Source organism: Motacilla alba, chromosome 15, assembly GCF_015832195.1.
Source record: "Motacilla alba alba isolate MOTALB_02 chromosome 15, Motacilla_alba_V1.0_pri, whole genome shotgun sequence".
Classification (NCBI taxonomy): Eukaryota; Metazoa; Chordata; class Aves; order Passeriformes; family Motacillidae; genus Motacilla; species Motacilla alba.
In genome coordinates, this window is record NC_052030.1 from 6,062,259 (window position 1) to 6,085,674 (window position 23,416).

The 23,416-nt window shown below is 38.9% G+C and overlaps 1 protein-coding gene across 1 annotated transcript in view; it reads right to left on the reverse strand.

Moving 5' to 3' along the window:
* PPIL2 (peptidylprolyl isomerase like 2) overlaps window positions 1–23,416 on the reverse strand; it is a 68,205-nt gene that overhangs the window by 32,570 nt on the left and 12,219 nt on the right. The window contains exons 6-12 of the mRNA XM_038151990.1: window positions 20,785–20,836; window positions 18,517–18,608; window positions 16,963–17,052; window positions 8,404–8,479; window positions 7,450–7,610; window positions 5,819–5,894; window positions 4,525–4,631 (exon numbers count right to left, since the gene is read on the reverse strand). Of these exons, the coding sequence (XP_038007918.1) occupies window positions 4,525–4,631; window positions 5,819–5,894; window positions 7,450–7,610; window positions 8,404–8,479; window positions 16,963–17,052; window positions 18,517–18,608; window positions 20,785–20,836 (654 nt within the window). The remainder of the gene's footprint in view (window positions 1–4,524; window positions 4,632–5,818; window positions 5,895–7,449; window positions 7,611–8,403; window positions 8,480–16,962; window positions 17,053–18,516; window positions 18,609–20,784; window positions 20,837–23,416) is intronic.

The window sequence follows — 23,416 nt, forward strand, 5'->3', positions numbered from 1 at the left end:
TAACATTTTTTAAAAACATATCCAGCTCTTCTACTGGAAAAACACAGCTTTGTTTGTTCTTGGTTTCTGTTGACAAGAACTCTCAAAGTTGAGAGTTGCAGCTCTTCCTATAATGGCCTATTTTGATGAAAAAATATTAAATAAGCCATTACAACCATGCCAAGACCATTGTATTTCATATCTCCAATCCCATTACCAAATGAACAGATACTGGTAAAACATCAGCCAGTTATTTCCCAGACAGTGCCAATATCTTGTTGACAGAAGGCAAGTAGAATGAAGGTTTAAATCAGAAAGAAAATGAGAGATTCGGGAAGGCTGGAGAACCTCATCATGCCAGGAGGTCAAAGGATTTTTTCAGCAACTCACTTCTTTGCCAGTGGAAATGGATAAGAAGTTTACAGGCTTCTGATCTTCAGAACAGTCTCTCACACAAAAGGAGAGATGATTTCAAAGAACAGGGGCTGGATAACACATTTATAGATCACAGGCATATTTAACAGGTCAGAGGGCCTAAAAAGATTAAAACATCAATGTTTGTAGAGTAACAGCTCCTTGGGAAAGCTATGCCAAGACATCATCATTAAGCAGAGTTTGCCAGGCCCTAAAACCTCAAAAAGCATTTGTGGAGTGTCAGATGGAGCTTTGAAATTCATCTCACATTCTTTGTTTTGCCATCTTGCCCTTAAACCTTAAAGCACTAAACCTGAGAGAGAGAAGTGAATCTAGAAAACCTGCCATGGCAGCTACAGATCAGTATTTGACTACAGCTCTTGGCATGTGCTGAACCACCAGATCATCACCCCAGTGACCACTTGTAGGCAGAGGACTCACCCAGCAGAGAAGGGAGATAGAACACCAAACCACGTGTTCATAATTTTGACTGGGTCTTCTGGAGCATTACATTTACATATTTATTTATATGAAGATATATATATATTTAAAAATGGCTGCTCCACCACCTGTAAGGTAAAACTCCATCACTATAGTGACTAATGCACCAGAATACACAGGGATGATATGCAGTTGTTCCCAGCAGCAACTTGATTAAAGCAACTAGAAGAACTTGAGGAGACTAGAAGAATCACAGTAAATAAAATACAAGAAAATCAGTGATATTCATTGCCTTTCATCAGCTATTTCTTCAGAATTTATGTGTTTGACATGCATAGGACTAGAACTGAAAGAATAACATTTGTTGGATGTTGTTAAATCTTCTGTACTTGCCAGAATTACTTATGGCAAGTAGAATTTTTGTAAATTTTTATCCAATTAGTGTATACAACAAATGTTTCTCATGTGCAGCTGAACTCAGCTTCCTGGAAAACATCCCTACAAATGGCCATCTGATTAGTCCCCATCAGGAGGAACATACTGAATAGGATGACTGGAAGAAAAACAAATGACCAAAAAATGCAGTAGGCACACTGCTATGATCCCAAAAGAGAACAGCACCTTTTCTCAACTGAGGCACAAACTCGAAAGGGTGGGAAAAAAATCCAGCTTATCGTCCAAAGTCTTTTTATTGCCTTTTTTCAGGTCAATGATTGAAACCACACACCATCCTTCTGGAACTTGAGTGAAGTTTTCTGGTGCTCTGAACAAGAGATTTCAAACACTGAAATTATCTGGATTCTAGTCCTATTTCATGCTCTTTCTGAATCTTGTCACAAAGTAACTGATGACTTCAATCACACTGCAACACTCATTTCCTGCCCTGGATCAATACAAAACATTTCTTGACTAGTTTTTTGGTGCTAGGAAGAATTTCATCACTATCAATCTTATTGACTGGCACCTTAAAGTGCTAGTATATGAAGAACCCTATACTTATTTTTTAACAAAGGTTTCCACATGTACATATAGACTGAGCTACAAACAATCCATACTGACAAATAGCTCACAAAAAATGGGAAAGAAAGAAAGAGCTGTGAAGGGACAGGGAGTGAGCACCCAAGGAGAGTGTTGAAGGCAATAGATACTGGGCAGATTTCAGAAGCAGTGCAGAGTGCTGACAGCAAAACTGCAAGAACATTTTGCTTAAATACAGACAAGAGGCATGAAAATCCAATTGAAGACTCAGTACACAAACCATCTAAGGGAGCAAGTATGTCACTTGCTGCTCTCTATTTTAGTGAGGACATTTCACCTCAAAGTATGTATTGAAACCTAAACCATAAGACTATTTTAAAATGCAATTTAAATGTTGCAAGTCTTACCTCCAGACACAGGTATGTATCTGTCATATTTACATAGCAACTTCATCCTCAAGCTTCCTTAAACATTTCACAATCACATATTTGCACTACTGTGAAATTATAATCACTGCCAGGGTGGCTTCCATAATGATATGCACAGGATTTCCCTCAGCAATTAAAAAAACCCTGTGCAGTTTAATTTGAGAGAGCATTATGGTACAATCCTGCTCCCCCTGACTGCATTCAAGGACCTTACCCACACTATACACTTTGACAGGAAAACCAAATTCTGTATATAAACCAGCTCAAATTAGCTTCCAGGAATGGTCCAGCCTGTGCACTGAATAAGGCAGAAAAGCTGATAAAAACTTGGCATATGATTAATTAAGACTATTGCTATGCATATTCACAAGCAGGGTGAACTGGAAGTGTTTAACAATATTTAGATTTTGGCTCTTTCCCATTTTCTACCTTGATCTTTGCAGTCTCAATAGACTCATTGTAGCTGATTTGTCTACATGTTTGTGACCTATGTATGTGCTATATGTTTGCAAGATGTTTGCTCTGTCTGCACTGAGGTCAGCTCAGTGTGATTCAGGAAAACCAAAGTTAGAAGCACACACTCCTTATTTAGTAAAGGGAGAAAAACAAGTGCCTCCCGGAAATAGCTGATTTCACAGAGCTAGGATGATGACCTAAGGTGGATGTTGTGAAAACCTCCCTACAGCAGCAAGCTTTTCTTATTTATTCTAAATATATATCTTTTTCCTCTCTGCAGTGCCAAAGGGCTGCTAAATTCACACAGATTTAATCGACACGAAGGAACAGATGGCTGGAGGCCAGCACTGGAGCATGTCTGGTTGTGTAAAACTGCACACACTTCCAGGGGGTACATGAAGAAGCTTTGTGTGTGAAAGGTGGATGAATAGGAATGCATTTGGAAAAAAAGAAACATAATGGATATCATACAGGAAGTTTATAATGAGCAATTGAGCCTGGACCCTCAGGACTAGTGACACTGGTCACATATGTGGCCAAAAAGCCCACGCTGATAAGAATAGCTGCAGTCAGCCTGCTTTAGCCAGGAGCCAGTTTGAGAACATATGGCAAAACAAATGATTCAATGCAATCTGCTTGTTCTGCTGCTTCCCCTAAATATTGCTGTACTCACATCCTCTGCTTTTTGCCTTATTACAGTGTTACTATTTCATAGCATGGAAAACACCTGTAGGGAAGACAGAGACCTACAGAATTACTAACACGATACACTGCTGTGGAGATTCTCATGCTGTTTGCACAGATCAGCTTGAGATGTTTACACATATCTTGCTTCTTACTCATGTGAGAGAAAGGAAGAGAAGGGAAAGCCAGAAGACTTATGCTATTTGCTCCTTTTTCTTCCTTGCACACAAAAATGGATGCATTCTCCCAGTACATCTGGATTTCACACCAGGCACCCCAGCTCCTACCTAGCACCACTGCCCTTATGCTTTGTGAGGCTCACTAGAAACAGAAGTTTTACCATTTAAACCCCTATTCGCTTACTTCAACTTTTTAAAATATCAATTTTCAGGCTTATAATATCCTGAGACAAAAATCTCAGTAAACCATCAAAGCTTTGAAAACTTTTTTCCTTTTATAGAAGTGGCCATACAAATAAATAAGCAAACACACTACCCAAGCAGTGACGTCTGAGACATCGCTGTCGCCACAACTCATTCATCTATCAGAAGTCTTGCCATGTTTATTATTTTAAGAGCCACTGATTTCCCCCAGAATCAGACTGTATAGACTATAAAAAACTCCAGTCTGTTGTTCTTTAAAATCAACTTCTCTTAATGGCAAAGGGAAGGTGTTTGAAAACTTGAACTTTAACAACTGGGACAACAGGAAGTAAAAACATATTCTAAGGTTTTCATTTAGGTTTGTTCTAAAGCTTAGGCTTTACAAACAAATCTAACAATTTCTGGGGATCTTAACTACATGGACTCAGACTGACAGACAGCTCCTGGTTTCACTGAGGTTCTTTTCCTGGTTTCTGTCAGTAAGCTGCTGTGTAACCTTGGATTATTCCTTTTTCACCGAGCTCTCCCTTCTCTTTGCTGTCTTCCTTCCTGGTCATTTTTTGGGTCATTAATCCTGACCCTTTGCAGTTCTAAACATGTACCTTGGCATATTGTAGGTAGTCCACTAAAATGATGGGACTACTCACAGAGAACACTTACAAATATAGTGTTAATTAATTTATATACATATATAAACATTTCCACTGCCAGCTCCAATTCCTGTTGTTATCTACAGAAATTCATCTTATGGGGCACAGTACCATGTCACAGTGCAGCTCCAAGTTTAGGTCTCCTTTATTAGTGTGAAGTCGCACATATCCCTTCTTCTTCACATATTGGTATCTCACAACATCTTCTTCAATAGCAGCTACAGCAAAGCAAAAGACAGTAATTAGCTCTCTGTAAGCTTGCTCATTGATCCTTAGAAATCATCAGTAAACAATTCATAGAACCTAATGTCTGACCTCTTGTCCTATGGTACTGGGTCTTGAGGGATCCTACTCTGCAATTCATCTATGATAACCTTGCATTCATCTCTGTGCAAAACACTTTCCATTATAGTAAACCACCAACTCTTTGAGAACCAACCAAATAATGTATATTTTAAATCCCAGAAGCATTCAGTATTACAAACTATAATTTTCAAGCAATGTCTACCAACCACAAACATTACTTTGAACCCAATTGCTTCTTGTCAGTCCTGGAAGCCAAGCAGGTAGTCATCAGTCAACCACAAACTGCTGACATACAGAGACCTACCCAGTTCTGAAAACAGCTGAAGCTGTTACTGGGGACATTACTGGTGAGCCAAACCAAAGGATCAATCTATGATGTTTCCATTCTCATTTTGTCAAAATGTCCAGTTAGTCAGATATTTTCTGTACTCAGTCACCTTCAAATCACTGTAACTTACCAAGCAAAGGAACTGAACTTAGTAAACATAATTTTAGCAATGTGTTCAATCTTTGCCTAAGTATTTGCCATCTAAATTTTAGTGCTCAACTTTCTTAACTGGAAATACTAATGACTCAAGTTATTTAATCAGTATCAAAACGAAATAAATCTTATACATTTGTGTTTAGGCTGGAGAATAAAAGGAAAACTTTATTGTATTAAAATGTATTTTTGTGTGAAAAGCAATAAAATAAAAGTTACCATCACAAAATTTGCTGTTGTCCTAACTAATACTGGGGTAGGCCAAAAAGGTGGGCAATGTTTTGTATGGTATCTGAGGAGAGATTATATTTCATTCCTAACTTAGAAAAGGGGATATGTCAATTTTTCATCCCTGGCCATAGAAAATGTCTCATTAATTTTGGTTCAAAAGAAGTAACTGTTATTCAAAGCCAAAGCTTGATCATAATTGCCCCAGTATTTTTAGAATAACCTCACTGGAAAGTAAGGATATATCTGGTCAGGGAATACATTTCCATGGCATCAGCACTGACCAATTACCAATGCATTCCTTCAGTGCTCATAAATGTACGTGTGCTAAGGAGCACACTTTGAAACTCAGAAATAAATAAATGGTTTGCAGGTAGGTAGTTCTAGTACCTGCTTCGTGGGTAGTTTCAGGCACCATTGCAGTGGAGGTGAAGGAAGCACTTACAGCTCCAGTGGAATAGTGAGCCTGTTTGTAGAGGAAAAAGCAACAGAAAAAACCATTAGATCTTTGAATTTATCTACCAAAGACACTACATAAGCATTAGAAACACACAAATGCCATCCTTCTGAAGGCAGACTTTCTGCTCTAGCTCCTACTGAAGGAAACAAATACTCAGTGCAGTGATAATTCTCCATCTGTTGTGCACATTTGCTCTGATGAAACTGTAGTTAAGGCTGCTCATGCACTGAGCCAAAGCGGCTTAATGCCTCCAGTACAGTTTAATACATCACTATGCAGAGATTCTATTGTCACCATTTATTTGTATGTCCATGGGTACAGACAGGCAAGGAGTACTTCCACCAAGACATCTGCAGAAGTCTCCAGTGCTGCTGAGAGGAAGTAAAATTCAGTGAATCACAGAGACATTGCAGGGAGAGCAAACCAGCCCCTCCCACAGCTGGCCCTGCTGTGTGCAGAGGCACCATCCCATGGTTCCCAAGGTCTATTTTGAGCTCTGAATTCTGCAGAAGGGAAATGTTAATGTCACACATGGATTTTGTAGCAAATTACAAAGATCTAATAAACCCAGAGACATGTTTAGGAGTTCCAGGGAAATGCCTGTAAAGAATCCAGCCAGGTCGTTGCTCATTCCCTAAGGCTTCACTGCATTCTAAGCAAGTTTACAGCTATGCCCACCCACGTCATAAGCTGACAATCCAGCTCCTCAACATGTGTAGAAGCTCATCCTTATCTCTGCCATTTTTTTCCTTCTCCTTACTTTTTAAATATATTTATTTATTTTAACACTACAATGCCCCTGAAAGAGGGCATTTGTGCTCTACTCCTTGGTCACATACACTCCCTAATCTGTCTCTAAGCCCTCTCATTAAAAGCTGTATGCTGCACTGCTGTTAGTTTTCATGTAAGTGTAATCAAAACAAGTAGGCACACCACACATCCCAGAATTACTGAAGGACAGAAGAATACTCTCTCTTGGCCATTTGAAACAGCCTTTGATGTAGGAAACCTAGATGCAGATGGATTATTTCTCTTGACAACCATGAACATGCACCTGGAAGAACATCCTTTAAAATATGCCACTAAACCCTGCATTCCAGTGGAAAAAGAAAATGAAGGAGCAGCTGTGGATGATTTATGTATTTGTCCACACCAGAAATGATTCACTTGCACTACCCTTAAGGTGTGCTCTCTCTGCCAATAAATGCAGGAAGCAATGATAAACAAACTCAAAGTGAGAGATTATAACCTGGGAAAAAGTTTCTGCCAGCACATACATAACCACATCATAAGGATTCTTCCTTCTCATTTTGATTCAGTTCTCAAATGTTTAGGTTCATTTGCAATGATTTAACAAATAGAAACTCACTGACACATACTATGCATGTCTAAGGAATCCTGATATGCTTCTCATCTTTTCATCTATGACAAATTTCTGTGTGAGAGGAAACAGAAGGAGCAGTGTTTGTTTATACTGCAATACGGCCTCTAAGAAGAAAAACAACTATTACCATTCTTGAAGAAGTCAATCAGTACTGAACTACAAATTAAGTCAACTTACTGCATTTAGCTTATCCACTTTCTTCTTTTCAGGAGCCTTCATAGTAGCTGCTAAAATATCATCACCTTTGAATTCCTTATAAAGCTCCAGTAAAGTCTCTCGGGTCTCTGTATTTGTATTTTTCAAATAGTAAGATGGATCTAATTTTGCTTTTTCTTCATCTAGGTAAGACAAAGTTAAATCATTCAGAATTAAAAGAAACATTGTATTTTGTTCCCCTTTAGTTTATTACAGAACTAATTACACAAAAATTTTCCAGCTATTAATGCTACTTTTTATAAATAAAAAGGTCTAGCAACTATCTATATTCCTCTAGACACAGTGACAAATAGCAGTGCATAACACAAATGACAGTGTAACCCAAAATATAGCACAATAAATGCCAATATGATGTACAAGAAAAAGAAAATCCAGCCAACTATCATGAAAATTTATTTGAAATCACTAGAAATCATCTAAGTCCATTCAAGTCTTGTAAAATTTTTATAGAACAATAAAGACAAAATACAGCTGGGTACAATATAAACTTCTGTCCTTCATCTCCTCACTGAATGGCCAGGCCTGTGATACAAAAATCCCAGGATAAGACATTTAATGTGACAGTAGGGGAAGGAGGTTGCTGGACTGGACTGTGGAATATGATTTAGTTAATATTTTAATTTAATATTTAATTTTTACAAGTTTCACTTGTCCTCTGTCTTGGTATGCTTATTATTTGCTGGATATTAGATATTCCATATCTGAGATAATACTCACTTATTCTGATTGGTTAAATAGAAAGAGATGCTTGTTTGCACAACAGTAGATTAAGAAAACCTAAACCCCAGATATGAGCATAATAACTAACCACTGAGAGATGTCCTTCCAGAAAACTGAGTCAATTCCACAGAACCATCTTCAGATTTTTCATGTTTGGGTTGGTGTTTTCTCAGCCTACCTTCAATTCATCCTTACCTGGATCAATTACTTTTATGTTGTTCTTAACATGAAAGAAGTTTGAGACGTTGAACTTATCCAGGTTTGTTGGATCCTGAAAATAAAAATAATTTAAAAAACTAATATCAGAGACCTTAGTAGGCACATATTCCAAGCAACAGACTAGACTGAAGGGCAGACACCATAACAAATAAACAGGGAGACAGAATAACTTCCATACTCCCCAAACCACAGAAAGATGAAAAAAATATAAAGCAATCAGCCCCAACCAACATCAGCAACGAGTCAGTTCACAACAGACTCCTTAAGGATCTGGAATTCAGTTCCAAACATAATATTACACATATATCACCTACAGAAGTTACTAGCAGAACTCAGCCGAGTCTCCTCTATCCTAGAGAAGCAAGAACAATGCACTCCCCTGGTTCTTTCCTTTGTTCTGAGCTTTGGTGTAAGATCTATGCAAAAGCACAACTCCTGCTATTTATAATCCTAGGCCTGATATGCACATGCTCTGTGAACTTTTGCAATGCATCTCAAAATACAAATAAAACATCAGAGCAAGTCTCTGCAGTAAGAACTGTGTTGACAGTAGGTTTTTTTTACTAGTGCTTACAGAACTATGTTTAAAAATGATGAAAAAAAAAAGAAAAAAAGCTGTTATGAAAATTCAATTTAGTGACCACTGGAGGAAAATAGAAAAACACAGTCCATTAACTGTGATTCTTTCTGCTATCTCTAGGCAACTTTCTGCAGAACTCTGACCTTTTGTTAGAGAGAGTGGGACAAGGAATGCCTACTGGTGATCTAGGTTACTTCAAACTATTATTAAACAGTCTTTAATCCTCTCCTTACAATGACTTCAAGGCTTTCTCCTCAAGCTCCTCTGCAGCACAGAAAGGTCAAAACATCAGCCCAGGACACCCAGTCACTAATGGAAAGTTACAGAAAACAATTCAAACTTTAAAATACCAAACTAACAAAATAATATGCAATAGTTTCTAGTTCAGGATAAAAATAATGCAAAAAACTACGACCTAACATGAATAGTATTAAATATATTATCCTAAAAAATTTAACAAAGGTTCTCAAACCACCATGGTTTATAAAAAGTTGACAATTTCATCTCTGCCAAAAGTAATGCTTAATACAAGCAGAGCTGCTAGCTCCATAATTTATAAAACTATCTAATTATGCCTTTCATTCATCCCTGAAATGGTATGCTTCCACCAGAGAGTGCATTTTTAGTTTTATTGTTGGTAGTAAAACCAAAACACATTTATGAAATCAAGCTGTGTAATTCTGCACCTTAATGGGACCTCCTGGCTTTCTGCTGTCCCCTTTCCTAATCACCAGATAACAATTTTCTATTGTTTCCTATCCCACTATACCCCTCCAACAGATCTTAATTGAGACAAAAAAGCTGCCCCAAAATATTACCTCTTTAGGATTTTGCTTTAGAAACAGACAATCTTTGAATAAAACTACTAAAAATCAGGAAATTTGGATGTGTTTTTTAGCCATTTTTGTTTCCTCTGACACCAGCACTCAGGTGTATTTACTATTTATTACCTTGAACACATATTTACATAAGTGAATAGAGATGATTTTGAGCCCTACTTTCTGACAGTCAACAAGATGCACAGAGAAAGTTGGGAGAAAGAACTTTGTGTTGTGTGTTTTCACAAGACATTTTCACTCTGAAATACCCTGCAGCAATCATAAGCTGCAAGAGAGCAATCATTGCTCTGCACATAAATGTACTACCTCAAAAGGTGAAGGAAGGAAGGACTGCTTACCCTTTCAGGAAAGGGAAAAAATATCTGTGTATTAATATTAATAGAGATAAATGGATTTATAGCAATCCGTGTCTGCAGTTCATGGCAAAGCTGAAGGGCAAGACTGACTCCTGAAACCAATTTTTCATAGACAGAAGGGAAGGCAGCAGTAAAAATGAAACAGAAAACACTTTCATGATATTCCTCTAAATAAAGTGTCTTCATTTATTGACTTATCGATTGTTTAAAAATAAATAAAGGACATCACAACTGCCAGTGACTTATAAAACCCAGGGCCTTGTGCTCAGGGTACCACAAATCAGATTAGTTCACACCGTTTAACAGCCACAGTCCATTCAAACACCTCTGTGGCTTAACCAGCCTAATCACAGGCATTGAGCAACTCCAGCAAAATGTTTACAGCCTCTTTCCTTGCAGGGGATTTCTCAGGGCTCTCCAAATCACCATCAGCCCCCTCTTTGCAGTGTATCTATTATCGTGTGAAGGACAGCAGAGGCCCAGGGGCAGCTCCCTGTCCTTGCAGACCAGCTGTACATCTACCCTCTGGGAGATCTGAACTCCAAACCCCAGAACTGTGACCCAGGTCCTCTGTACAAGGTCCTTCCATCACAGCCATGTGGGCCATCTGTTTCAGTGGAAACCTTGACAAAGGTTTGGTTTACAGTGTTGTCCCTTGTATTTCTGATTCTGCAAAGCAAGAGTCTCACCACACTTTGAGAAGGGGGACAACCCACACTCCTACCCCAAAGGAGATTTCCCTCTGTCTGTGGAATAGCCCCTTAAAAATAGTTCATCAAATTGAAATTTGAGTATCATCTTGTACAGGTTACCTAGGACATGTTTATTTCTCCCTGTAAAATATAGCAACTTGATATACTGCGAGAAGTTCGATTAGAATTAGTCTGATTAGAATTAGTGTGAATCAGAATTAGCATACTGTGAAAGTACTACAGTGAATATTAAGTCAAACACAAGACACCAATTGCCTTTACCTGCCCCCAAGAGGAGAAACAAATCTGACTAGTCCAACCTGTGCTGCAGAAGACACAAACCATTTCCTTACTAGTGGTACTGAGTCCTACAACACGAGACATACATTTTTAAAGGTAAGGCTATGAAGATTTTCTAAGTTTGTAAGTCTTTAGGCATATCACTTCAGGAAGAAAACTGTGTAAACACTAATAATTGGCCTGCCAAGCTCCTCTTGTTGCATCCATGACAGTTACTGGGCACAGAATCAGAGCAGTCCAAACAAGATGCCACAGAGATGGGCAGACAGACACACTCACATTGTCAAAGCCTCAAGCTCTAATGAGTTAATTGCCTCTCCTGGTCACAGAGAAAGGCTGGATTCATGGGGATGCTCCCAATCCTGTTAAGATTAAGGCCTGGAGCCCAAAGACCTAAAGATATAAGTTCTGTCTAAGTGCACAGAAACCAGAGAGGAAGATGAACCATGGCCTACTTTTGTTTGTCTTAGCATGCTTAAAAATACATACACAAAACAGCATGGCTGACAGTCTCAGGGTTTTTCTTATTTAGGTTACAAACCATAAACTTAAGTTTAGCAAATTACTAGCACAGATATAGACTTCAAAGTGTTGCTAACTATTATCACTATTAAAAAATCTCATTATCTCTTTAATGTTTTTCTGAAAGCTGAGCACTGAAAACAGGTAATCTCAAGTTTTATTCCACTTGGTTTTTTTCCAGTCATTTTCTGGTTTTACCTACTTAGGGAAACAGCTTGAACTCTGTTACTCTTATGCACCACATACAAGCCCCCAAAAAGCAGGTTAAAACCAGCAGGTTTAGACTGTGTGATTTCTTTGAGTTCTGATTTCTCTCTCACCACTTTGTTATCCATGCTGTATCCCTAATTATCCTCAGGACTGTCAGCCTCATATGCCAACCATGTCCCACTTCTTTACCCACTACTCTGCACATCCATTGGTGCAGGATTCTCCCTCACAGAGACCTCACCCACAAACGTGAGGAAATCTGCTTTGACCTTCTGTCACACAAAGAGCAAATGAGGAATAGCTGAGGAGTGAAATATCAATTAACAGTGTGCAGCTCAGCTACCTCCAGTTCTGCTCATTAGCTGTGCTTCCTGCCACAAATGTCAGCGGTGTTGAACAGCTTGTTGGGAGCCATGTCTTGTCCACAGCTGATTAGGCTCTATAGAAACAATAAAACTGACAGAAGGAAGCACATAACACTATGTGGCTTTTTTCCCCTTTAACAGCAGCAAACCTGTTAGCTGAAAGCACCAGACTTGGTGCTTTCCTCTCTTCCCCCCTCCGTTTCTGCAGTGCAAAGAAGATGCATTTGTTAGCCTGCATCTACCAGGGAAGGCTCTCTGCAGGATGCCACCAGAACACTGTGCCTGCTACCCCTGGCACAGCAGGGCAGGGGCTTCATTGCCATTCCTTAGGCAAGGAGGAACCCCCACGTGTGCCTCTGCGTCACCTGCCGCACTGCCACTGAGCACAGCCACACTTCTCATTAAATCCCCTGCCAGCACACAGCTCAGCAGTAGCTTTGAAGAGTTTCCAGAGTAGGAGTAATTTCTGCAGTGTCCTCACAAACTGAAATTTGTCTCTTGTTTGTGAACAGAGCCACAGTGGAGGATGACAAATTGACAGGGTGCTATCTAAAGGGAAAACTGGGTATTTGCTCTCCTCAGGACCTCTCGCGCTTGCTGGGACGGGAAGTCCACTGCTGTGTGAGCAGAACACTACCTGACCCTGCTCCTCTCTCCAGCTTGATCTGGAGCAGACACTTGCTTCAGCCTGCCTGGTCTTATAAGGGGAAATTCAGATGATAGGTATTTATGTGCTTACTATTAAGTTCCACATCATTACACAAAGAATAATTGGCATTATATAGGATTGAAACACACGTGGAATTTACGTTCACACTAATTTATAATAATTTCTACCAGATTTTGTCATAAAGATTTGACAGTAGACATTGAGATCTAGCAGTAAATCCCCCAAAATTTTACTTGGAAGACAATCTCAAATTAGGTTAAACATTTAGACTGAATACTAGCTGAAAACTTGTAAACATAGGACTGGAAGAATTACCTAGATCTGAATTGAGGTCTAATGCACTATTATTTCCAAACCTGTGCTCAATCCTACCTTGAAACCAACTGCAAAATGGGGAAACCAATTGAAATGGTGAACAGCAATGTACCAGAATGGCAAGCAGAAGAGGGAGGTAAGAACACTGCAAACAAATGTTAACAATATCAGCTTTTCCATTACAGACACCCTGTCCCCCAGATCTCCAAGCGCTTCACATCCTGCCTTACCCATTAAGAGTAACTAATTAATCTTACAGTACTCGAGTTGTCTGTCAGCTGGGAACACATTCATGACATTTTCAAGAGATGCTGAGTTAGGCTGAGCTGATCATCATCAAGGAAAAGAATATAAGTGAGTTTAAAGTTGAGAAACATAGACAACATACAACAGCAAATCCCATTTAAAAGAGACATGAACGAGTACACCTGGGAGAAAAATTATCTGAAATAATGATAGGAGAGAGAAACTTGGAAAAATATAAGACCTGCACTGCAGAAGATGGAAAACTTGACTTGAGTTTGTAGTAAGATCACAAAGCTAAGACAAGAAAATTTAAACTTTAGTGTAAGAGCTACAGTCTAAAAACCCAGTCATACCAGGAGTGCTGTATCTAGGGAGGGTATCATATGGAATAATGTCATGTGCATTTCTGTCATCATCAGCAAAATCCTAAACTAGAATCCATGACATCTTCCACCTGAATAGCTCCATTCAGTATTGCTAATGAATCTTGCACACCAGGATATGGTATTACTCTTTACCTCCTGCCCTGACTGGCTGGATAATATGGCCATATGCTGATGAAAAACTGCCATGCTCCACCCCAGGACATTTGCATTTCAACGGGGGAAAAGGTAATTTCTGTATATGGACTACGTGTAGGAAGCATGGTGGATTCCTTTACAAAGAGAAGCACATCATAGACCTAACACAGTATTATTAACAACTGAAGTTGTGGTTCTGCTTTTTTTAGTTTCAAATAATAAAAGAAGTTGTCCTTTTTAACAAGTAAATAGAACATAAATAACTGCTACTAAATTCAAAGCAACCAGATGAGATGGTGCTTAGCAGGAAAGATAACAGGGTGGATTACGACTTGTATTTGAATAATGTTTAGCACCAAGAAGAGGAAAAGCATATTATGCAATTCTGCCTCCTCTGAAAAGAGCAAATCTTTTTTGTTTTGTTTTTACTTATATATGTTAGGAGAGAGAAGCCAATTTTGAGGTCAATTACTATTCTGGTAATATCCAAGCAGATGTAGGATTGTCCTTTATGTATCAATAAGGAAAAATGTGATCATACAAATAATCTGTAAACATACATCATTCATATTTTCCACTTATCACATTGTATTTTGCTACCAAGCACAGGCAACCCTCTGAATGTTTCTTAGGACATTCAGAGTCAGCCTCTGGAAATGCTATTTTCTATTGCTAAACACAGTTATTACAGACAGCCCTTTTCAGCTGTTATTTGCAAAGCAAAGAATGTTTTTTTATAGCAACTTCCTTTATATCTACTTTTTTGCCAAACAGCGGGGTCAGTGATACCAACTCAGTCTCAATTCCAGCTCTCTTGGATACCACAGCACTCAATTTACGTGGGGGAATGAGAAAGCAACAAAGTGATAAATTTCAACACAGAACTGAAAGGTTTTTAAGAGAAAGAGGAATTGGGGTAGAGCTCTGAAACACAACAGATTGCAGTTATGAACTCTGGCTAAGAAACAGAGCCACAGGTGGTGGAGCTTGGCAGTGTGAAGTCTGAAGCCACCACGCCGCCTGCAGTGTTGTCAACAAGAGAGCTCGTAGAGGAGACATCGGTCTGTCTTTCAGTAATTTATATGAAGAAAACACTGTGAGAAAATAACAACTCATTTCTCTACCACATCGACTTAAGCAATTCTAAAACCCAGGCTAGTCATGCCACTTCAGGCTGAATCCTGGCCTCAACAAAGCAAGTCAGGGTAGGGCAGAATTTGAATAGGAGAAATGAAGCTCTACGTGCAGGTCTGCAGTGGGTGTTGTGCAGTGTAGTCAATGGCTCTCCTCCTTCAACAGCCTGAAGCCATTTTAGACTGTTAAAAATAATTCTGAAAAAAATATTTATGAACTGATCTGGTAAAAGGTCAAACTTTATCTGGTCAACAGCATTCAGATGGTCAAATCTCTTGCAGTCCAATCCCAAGATGGGGGTGTCTTTGCTATTTCTAAACTTACTTAAGAACTGAGTATAGCACAAGACTGTACACTGCAGAAGTTAACACCAATCCACAATGAACTGTTTACTTAGGAGGATCAAATCTACTCACACATTATGAATGCCACCCTAAATGGAGGTGGGAGAGGTGCAGGGCCTGTGTGGCTGGGACCTTGGACTGCACAACTATCAGAGTCTACTCAGTTTCATATTAGACATATTCCTCCAAGCAAGACAGAAACCCAACGTGTCAAGAATGAAGATGAAAAATACTGATAAAAACTCACATAGGGAACGACTAAATTTTTAGATGTTGCACTTTGAGATTCAGAGGACTAGAGCAGCTGTGAAAAATCAAAGCTAGGCAAGTAACAAGAACACAGTCTTTATGCATACATTCAATTCCAACCCTATAAAACATACCAAAATATTTTTTAGTGACTGCACATTTCAATTGTTTGTTCAAAATAACTTGGTTTTCCATATGGGTGCACAGACACATTTTTAGACATTTGTCTTTTTTTACTTTCCCAAATCCATTAGCAACCATGCAGTTACACAGAAATAACATTCTGTTGGGAGCTTTCAATCAGAAAAAAGCCCTATTTTTTGCATCCATTGGAATAAAAACATTTTACTTCGTTGCATTAGCTTGAACACCAACAAGCCCAAAGGAACAGAGGAAAAATATTGAAAAACATGCTGTTAAGCACTGGAGTGAGTGGGGAGTAAGTAAGAAGGGTTACACTTTATTTAAATTTAGACATAAATGAAAAATATTCTTCTATTTGAATTAGACTGTATTGGTATTGGCTAGTGGCAATTAAGTGTTCATGAGATGCATACTCATTCATTAGTTCAATAATAATGATCCAGGAATCTTTTTCCCCCTGTTCTGAAATTATGCAAGCTTCAAAGCACCTACTTTTAAACAAAAGTTTTAGATCTTTGGATACTAAACTTCATCTGTAAATAACTATCTTTTACACCGTAAAATTCACAACGCTCTTTTAATTTAGGTTTTGATTTTCTTAAAATCAGCAAAGAATGAACATTGGTATCTACTAAGAAGCAAAACATTTCAAACAAGCAATTAGAGAAAGACCTCTGATTTGCTGCATTACTGTACATTTAGTAAAACATTCCATGGAAAATACTTTTCTGAACCTTTGACTCTTGTATACATCTTTGGAAGAGTAAGTTGGACAATCCACTTCAGTCTTAATGTAACATGTCTAAAAGTTTAAATACTTTACATTCTAAACATTGTTTCTTTTGATACCACAGACCATGTTACTACTCATCCCGACTGCGTCACCAGATGGAACCTTTGTGGCTCATCTGGATAACAAAGAAAATACAGTGAAGTTTCTCTGTTCAGCTAGTCTACTTTCCTGCTAGAACAGTGTACACAGCAGCATTTCACCCTCTGCAAAATAGAACCCTGTATGGGATAAGGTGCAACAGAGAGAAAAGTTCACCTGCAGCGTGATGATGTCTTGCCGAGTGAAGGGCTCATCTGTCAGGAGATCCTTGTAGCTCTTTGGTTTTATGTTCAGCTGCTCAACTGCCTAACAGCCAGGCAAAAGACACAGATACTGAAAATCTGATTCTTGTGTGTAAATATTACAAGTAAATAGGCAATATCAATAAAATGTTGAAGACCAAATCATAAAGAAAACAATTTCACCCTCATTCTCAACTGGCAGCTGCAATATTTTCAGTGTGGGCTTTAACAAATGAGAAGCTTTTGTCTCTCATCCCTACAAAACACGACAGGTTTGTGTGGTTTGTTGGGTTGTTTTTTTAAGAAGAACCTTGCAGTCTCCATTCCATAGTTATGTCTATCATTCAAACCAAATTAATCATAAAAGTACTGCCAAAATAAAAAAACAAACCCTTGCTGTCAGTTTTCTAAGATCTTACCTGCAGAAGACCCCTGAATCTATCTTACTTATGTCCTCTGTGGTCCTCAGATGGAAGTGATAATGTCCCAGTACCTCCAAAAGTCCATAAGTTAATTCCATGCTGATAATAAACCAGGAACTGCTATTACTTCATGGGGTACCACATGGGGCACAAACCCTCTTGGCACAGCCCATTCAGAAAGCCCAGTAGAGCAAATTGCAGCAAAGAGAGGAAGAGTTCTGCAGTACTGACCAGAGTTGAACAAAGACCACTCTTAAACTCATCCTTGCCTGTAAACCCCAGCAGCCAAAGATTCCAGCTTGCAGAAAGAACAGAAAATACTTTCTATTTCAACCTGATCTAGCCTACTGTCACAGGTAAAGACAGCTCTATTACATCAGAGCAAGTTTCCAAAACCATGATGAATCCAGCTTTTTTCTTGATTGCAATGGTTTCATTCTGTTCCTCCCTCAGTATCTGAGTATCACATCAGAATTTAAAAAAATGTTCCAGTGTTCAGACTTTTTACAGCACTGGATATGGATTCATTAATTGAAAGATTTATTTGCTACTGAAAAAAAGAAATAAATCTTGCTTTTACAGTAAGGACTATGCAAAGAAGTCACGATTAAAATTCCACTTGGATTTATATAAATGTTCTCAAAACATGAATAAAAATGCAGTTTAAGTGTCCATTAAGGCATTCTTTCTCCTATTCCCCCAGCTCCAGCTAAAATGCTCTTTTTTATTCCCTGATATGAATAGAAATGAGGCAATTTGTGATTTTGTGATGACACTGTATCAGAAAGAAGACAACAGAAAATTTGTCTATTAATTCAACCGAGAAGCATATAAAAGCTACGCATTTTGGAACACAAGATTCAGTACATGCAGATTAACTTAAGAAAAGGTTTTAGAAATACTATTTAATTAATATTCTAAAATTGTTCCTATTTTGAAGGCTAAAGTTGGACAACAATTTATGAAGTCAGTCTATCTCCTGTCCTTTAATTTCCCTGGCTGTAAAACTAGAACAAAATTTATTTGTTTTTCTGAAACATTTTCTGATTTTGACTGAAATGCATCAAGTACAAAATATTAATAATGAAATGCAACAGAGAACCTACCTCATAGGCAAACACATTTCCAGTGGTCTTGATGGCCACAATATGGGAGTTATTGGTAAATACAGTAAACAGAACTGGACAGTGGTACTTGCCTGATAGAGGGAAAAAAGCATACATTTCACATGAAGACCTGCAACTGTTTTGAAACAGCTAATTTTTTTCTGAGCTCTGCGGATGATATTTACATTAATTTTTAATATAAAGTGCAACTTCAGTGGGTATTTAATGGTGTTTTAATAACATTCTGATTCCCCGGTGACAGAAAAAGTGCTAGAAAAAGTAACAGTGAGGAGAGCTATAAAACAAGCAAGGAAAATGCAGTTTTGAAATCTATTGCCTGCAATCTCCTAACATAGAACTTTGTCCAACTTGCTTGATATTTATGAAATACCACAATATAATTGTTACTATTGTAAACAAAGATCTATTGATAACACAAACCTTGTAACATGTCCCTTGCTCTGTATCACTCTTGTTCCCAGGAATAAAAGTTTAGCTTATAGCCTACAGAAATGTACACAACAGCTGTTGAGCTTGAAGCAGAGGAGAGCATTTTGTATTCAAATGTGGCAAGCAGAATGCCATTAAATCTGAACACGCTACTCAGTAAGGAACCCAGCTTCTGCTCTAATCAAGCTGTGAATTTTCCCAGGAGGGTCAGCATAAATATTAAGCAAGTCAACAGCAAGCAAACTGATGGGAAGCAATGTAGGAAGAAAAAGAAAAATGTCTGGATAATCTCAGCAGAAAGCAGTTAGAAGAAGGTTATTAATACTTGATCAGTTTGCTAGACCTGGGGGTTTGGGTGAGATTTTTTAAAGGAGTTGGGCCTATTTAGTTCTTTTCTTCCTAATTACCATTTGAAAATCAAAGCCAGCAGGGAGGCCAGAACAGGCTGCTCTCAGTACCTGCGGGGACAGGGGAGGCAAGCACCTGCAGAGACTGACCCCTCACTGTGCCACCAGAGGCAGCTCCGCTCCCCTGCACAAGCAAAGCTGAGGACACTTTTGTTAATGCCACCAGGGCTGCAGGAAAGCCATTGCCACGAGGGACTGAAACTCAAGAAAGGGATTTTTGCAAGTGCCCAACTGATGGATACGGAAACAAACTGGTAAAATGTGAGGCCTCATTCCAGCTTTGTACAAAAGAACAAATCACCCTATTCTCAGTCCTAGGAAAAGCAAAACTGCTGAGGGCACACACATGTCGATCTGGATAGAAAGTACTCAACTCATCAGTGATCACTAAATGTGATCTAAATGTAACTAAACACCCAAAGATCTTTTATATCACATTTATGTGCGAACAGAGAAGATCCTACAACCATTCCACATCATGATTTAGAGAAAAGTTCACTGACAGACAAAAATGCAACATTTATATTTTGTCTTTCGTTTGCATTTTCCCTTGACTGGTTAATGACACAGAATGAACCTTTTTAAGGAAAAGGCTTCCAAGACTCTATGGCTGTTTTCATTCCACCCCAGCACTGTGAGCTGGACTTTAGGGGAAGCACAATGTCATGGTATTTTTCAAAAGCCTTGGCCACACTGACTATTGATCAATTTTTAACACCCAGCTCTTGAGACAGATGGAACACAAGGCATAGAAGAAATCCATCAGCCACAGAAAAGAACTTGTAATCCATAGATTTTGGTAAGATAAGGAGACAGACACTCCAGAATTTTATTCCCACCTAATCTTAGCCACTTTAATTTCAAAGAAATCATTATCTGCTTTGTAGAAGATGAATTCATCTCCACTCTTCTCTTTTGTTCCTACCATGCTCTCTTAGGAGGCTGATTTTATATCTTGCAAAAATAAAACTCGAGGCAGCTGTCTTGTGTGCTTCTATTCATAAAATCCCACGTGTTTATTTAAGTCTAATCCCTTTTATAAACAAAAAGCTGTTCAAAACCAAGTGAACAGCAAATATTGCCACAGGCAAGTTGGAAATAAGATAACATTACAGAAATTTCACTTTTTTTGATTCTTTCCTTAAAGTAAACAGTACCTTAGTGCAGTAGCAGCTATAGTAAAGTGAAATTGCTGAATAATTTACAGCTCCCCAGTGTAAAGAAAAACAGCAATGGAACTTTGAAGGTAAACTTATCACTCACAAGAAGCAATTATTCTACTAAGAAAACCATGATAGAGAACACAAACTACTTAAGTTCACCATGAGTAAGACAAACCAGAATTTATTAAAGCACTCATTAAGGTAAAAAAACCCAACAAAACACCGCCACAGAAAATGACTGCACTTACCTTCACTGTTTTTAGCAAAATTCAGCTTTATAAGTGATTTGGCATCTAGTTTCTAAAGAAAATAAAGCATTAAAAAGATTAATCACAACAGAATGTAACCATGGAAATAAAAGGAAACTAACATCACTGTTATGACTTCAAGAGTACATAATTTATTAATAATCTATTGCAGGTTGTCTGAATTATCAGAACTCTGGGAATTCAAGTCACAGACCACAAAAACAAGGCTCAGGGAGCCTGAGAACAGGGATGCATTTGTTTACAGGGCTCTATTTGACACAGGACAGTGCTAAGCACGGGGAATCTGTTCAGAGAGTTGCACAACTCTTAGCACAGACTGAAAGGGGAGTTGGCACAAAAAGCTAAGAGGCAAAGATCATTGCCATTGATCAGAAGGGACAATTCAGCAGGGACCTCTGATGAAAGTCATAAAGCCAGCAAACCATTTTGGCAATCAAGCTTAATGCCTTTTCTGAAATAACTGTAATTCTCCTTTTACTCAGGAAACATGCAGCAGAGCTCACATGACAGCCAGCAATAATACAGAGAAACAGAGGCACAAGCTCTCTGGAGAGGCACTTGGGGTAACGAAGGGAATCCCAGGAGGGATTTTCAGCCACTTAACCCCCAGGTAACAATCCAGTGAACAGGGAACTGAGGTGACAGCCAAGGCTGGGATAATGTTCTCCAGCTCTAGACAGGACACTGCAAACTAAGCTACTCCTGCTCTCCCGCACTTCATCAGAAGCATGACTGTGGCATTTTTCTGCTGCCCTCTCTGGAAGGGTTTTCTGAGATGGGAAGAGCAGAGCTGTCAGGCTGGCAAACATTTCTGGACAATCAGGCTGCTCCTGCCCTGCAGCCTTCCCTAAGACATGGAAGCTGCACACACACCCAAAAGAACAGTGAGCCTTCAGTAACATGCCGGGCCCCCAGTCATTCCATGAGATCAGTGTGTGATTTGGGTACATCACGGGCAAGACAGGACACATCACAGCCTGGGTGACCTCACCAGCACAGCCCATCGGGATGGCCAGGTAGAGCTTGACTGTGGCACCCAGCTGGAGATGAAACAAGCTGCAAGGCTGAGTCAGGATCTGAGACTTTTAAAAAACAAAGCCTTTGATTGTATCAGCTGTCAGAGACAATTTCACAGCCAAATGGATCCTTAAAAGCACACACAGCACAGGCCTTTTAAAAGAAACAATCAGTTCTCTTCTCAAAACACGCACCTGAAGAGATTAGGGAGGTTTTTATAACCCAGACAGCTCTTTATAAACAGCTACAAGTGGAGATCTGCCAGCCCTGGTGCCGACACTGCTACTTCAATCATTATGGCAAAAAACAATAAAGAAAAGTGTGAAACAAAGTTAGTGGGCTTTCTGTGCCTAATCAAAATTCATATTCTTGGTTTACAGAGTACATGTTATGACAGCTGGACTCATTCCTTTATAGGAAGGTGCTTCTCAAATTGCTCTCAACCAACTGGCAGGCTCATTTGCTGCCAGAAAGGTAACCATCTCTCTAATTTATTAGCAGGAAGAGCAATGAGAGCTAGTAGGAATATGATGGGAAAAGAAAAAAGAGGCCAGGTTTGGTTATATTTAGTTATGTGATAGAAGACCAGTACCACTGCTTTTACTTAAGTGGATTCTCAAAAAAACCACCTAAACCACTCCAATATCTGCCCACTGCTGAGGTACAAAGGACAGCAAAGGCAATGGCAGCAAAGGCAATGGCAGTCTGAAATGACTAAGTGAATGCAGAGTTTTATTTATTTATCTTCTTACAAAAACAAATTTATCAAAGAAGTAGTAGGAGAACTGCAGAGTTGCCAAAATGAACATCTGATCCTGGACAGATCTGTTCAACCTAAGCAACTATTAACACAAAGCAGCATCCATCTGTGCACATGTTGTGCAACAGCCCAAAAATTATGTTTCAGAAAAAGCTTCTTTAGAAATACAACCACTGGAAACATTGCTAATTTCAAGAAAGTTCCTTAAATTATCCTCCTGGCAGATCTGAGCTATGCCCAAAACACATAAGCATCTTTAAAGAAAAATGGAAACAGTTCTGTAAGAAACAGTTTAGCATGATTGAAGATTCAGATTTATACCTTGACAGAAATTTCACAGAAAAGACAGACTAAACTGCTGTGCAGACTTTAAAGGTAGCAAAAGCTGCAGTGCACTTTTCATCTGTCACCCTATGATGTATTGTTAGATGTGCTGTCAAGTCCTTGGGCTCTCACTCTGTGCCCAGGGAAATAGTATGGTATTTCAGGTCATATCTTTCCATAATATGGAAAAAGGTTATTTTTCAGCCTCAGTTACTCATGGTGCATCAGCTGCTCATGCTGGATCTGCTCTCCACAGAGACCAGCAATTATACAGTCTTATGTCAACAGTAAATAAAAACCCAGTGATTGTCATACAGGAGTTGAAATACTGCCTGGAGTGAGAACTCTGTAGTGAAGTGCTGTATGAATATTACAAACTTTTATTGCCACAGGCTGGCCTTCCTTCAGGCCTCTCTTGAAGAAGTGACCTTGGCATGTCAACTCATGCCCTTTGGAGCAGCTCCTTCAGCTTGTGTGGCGAGGTAAGAGGGGGATTCAGTGTTTTGTCAA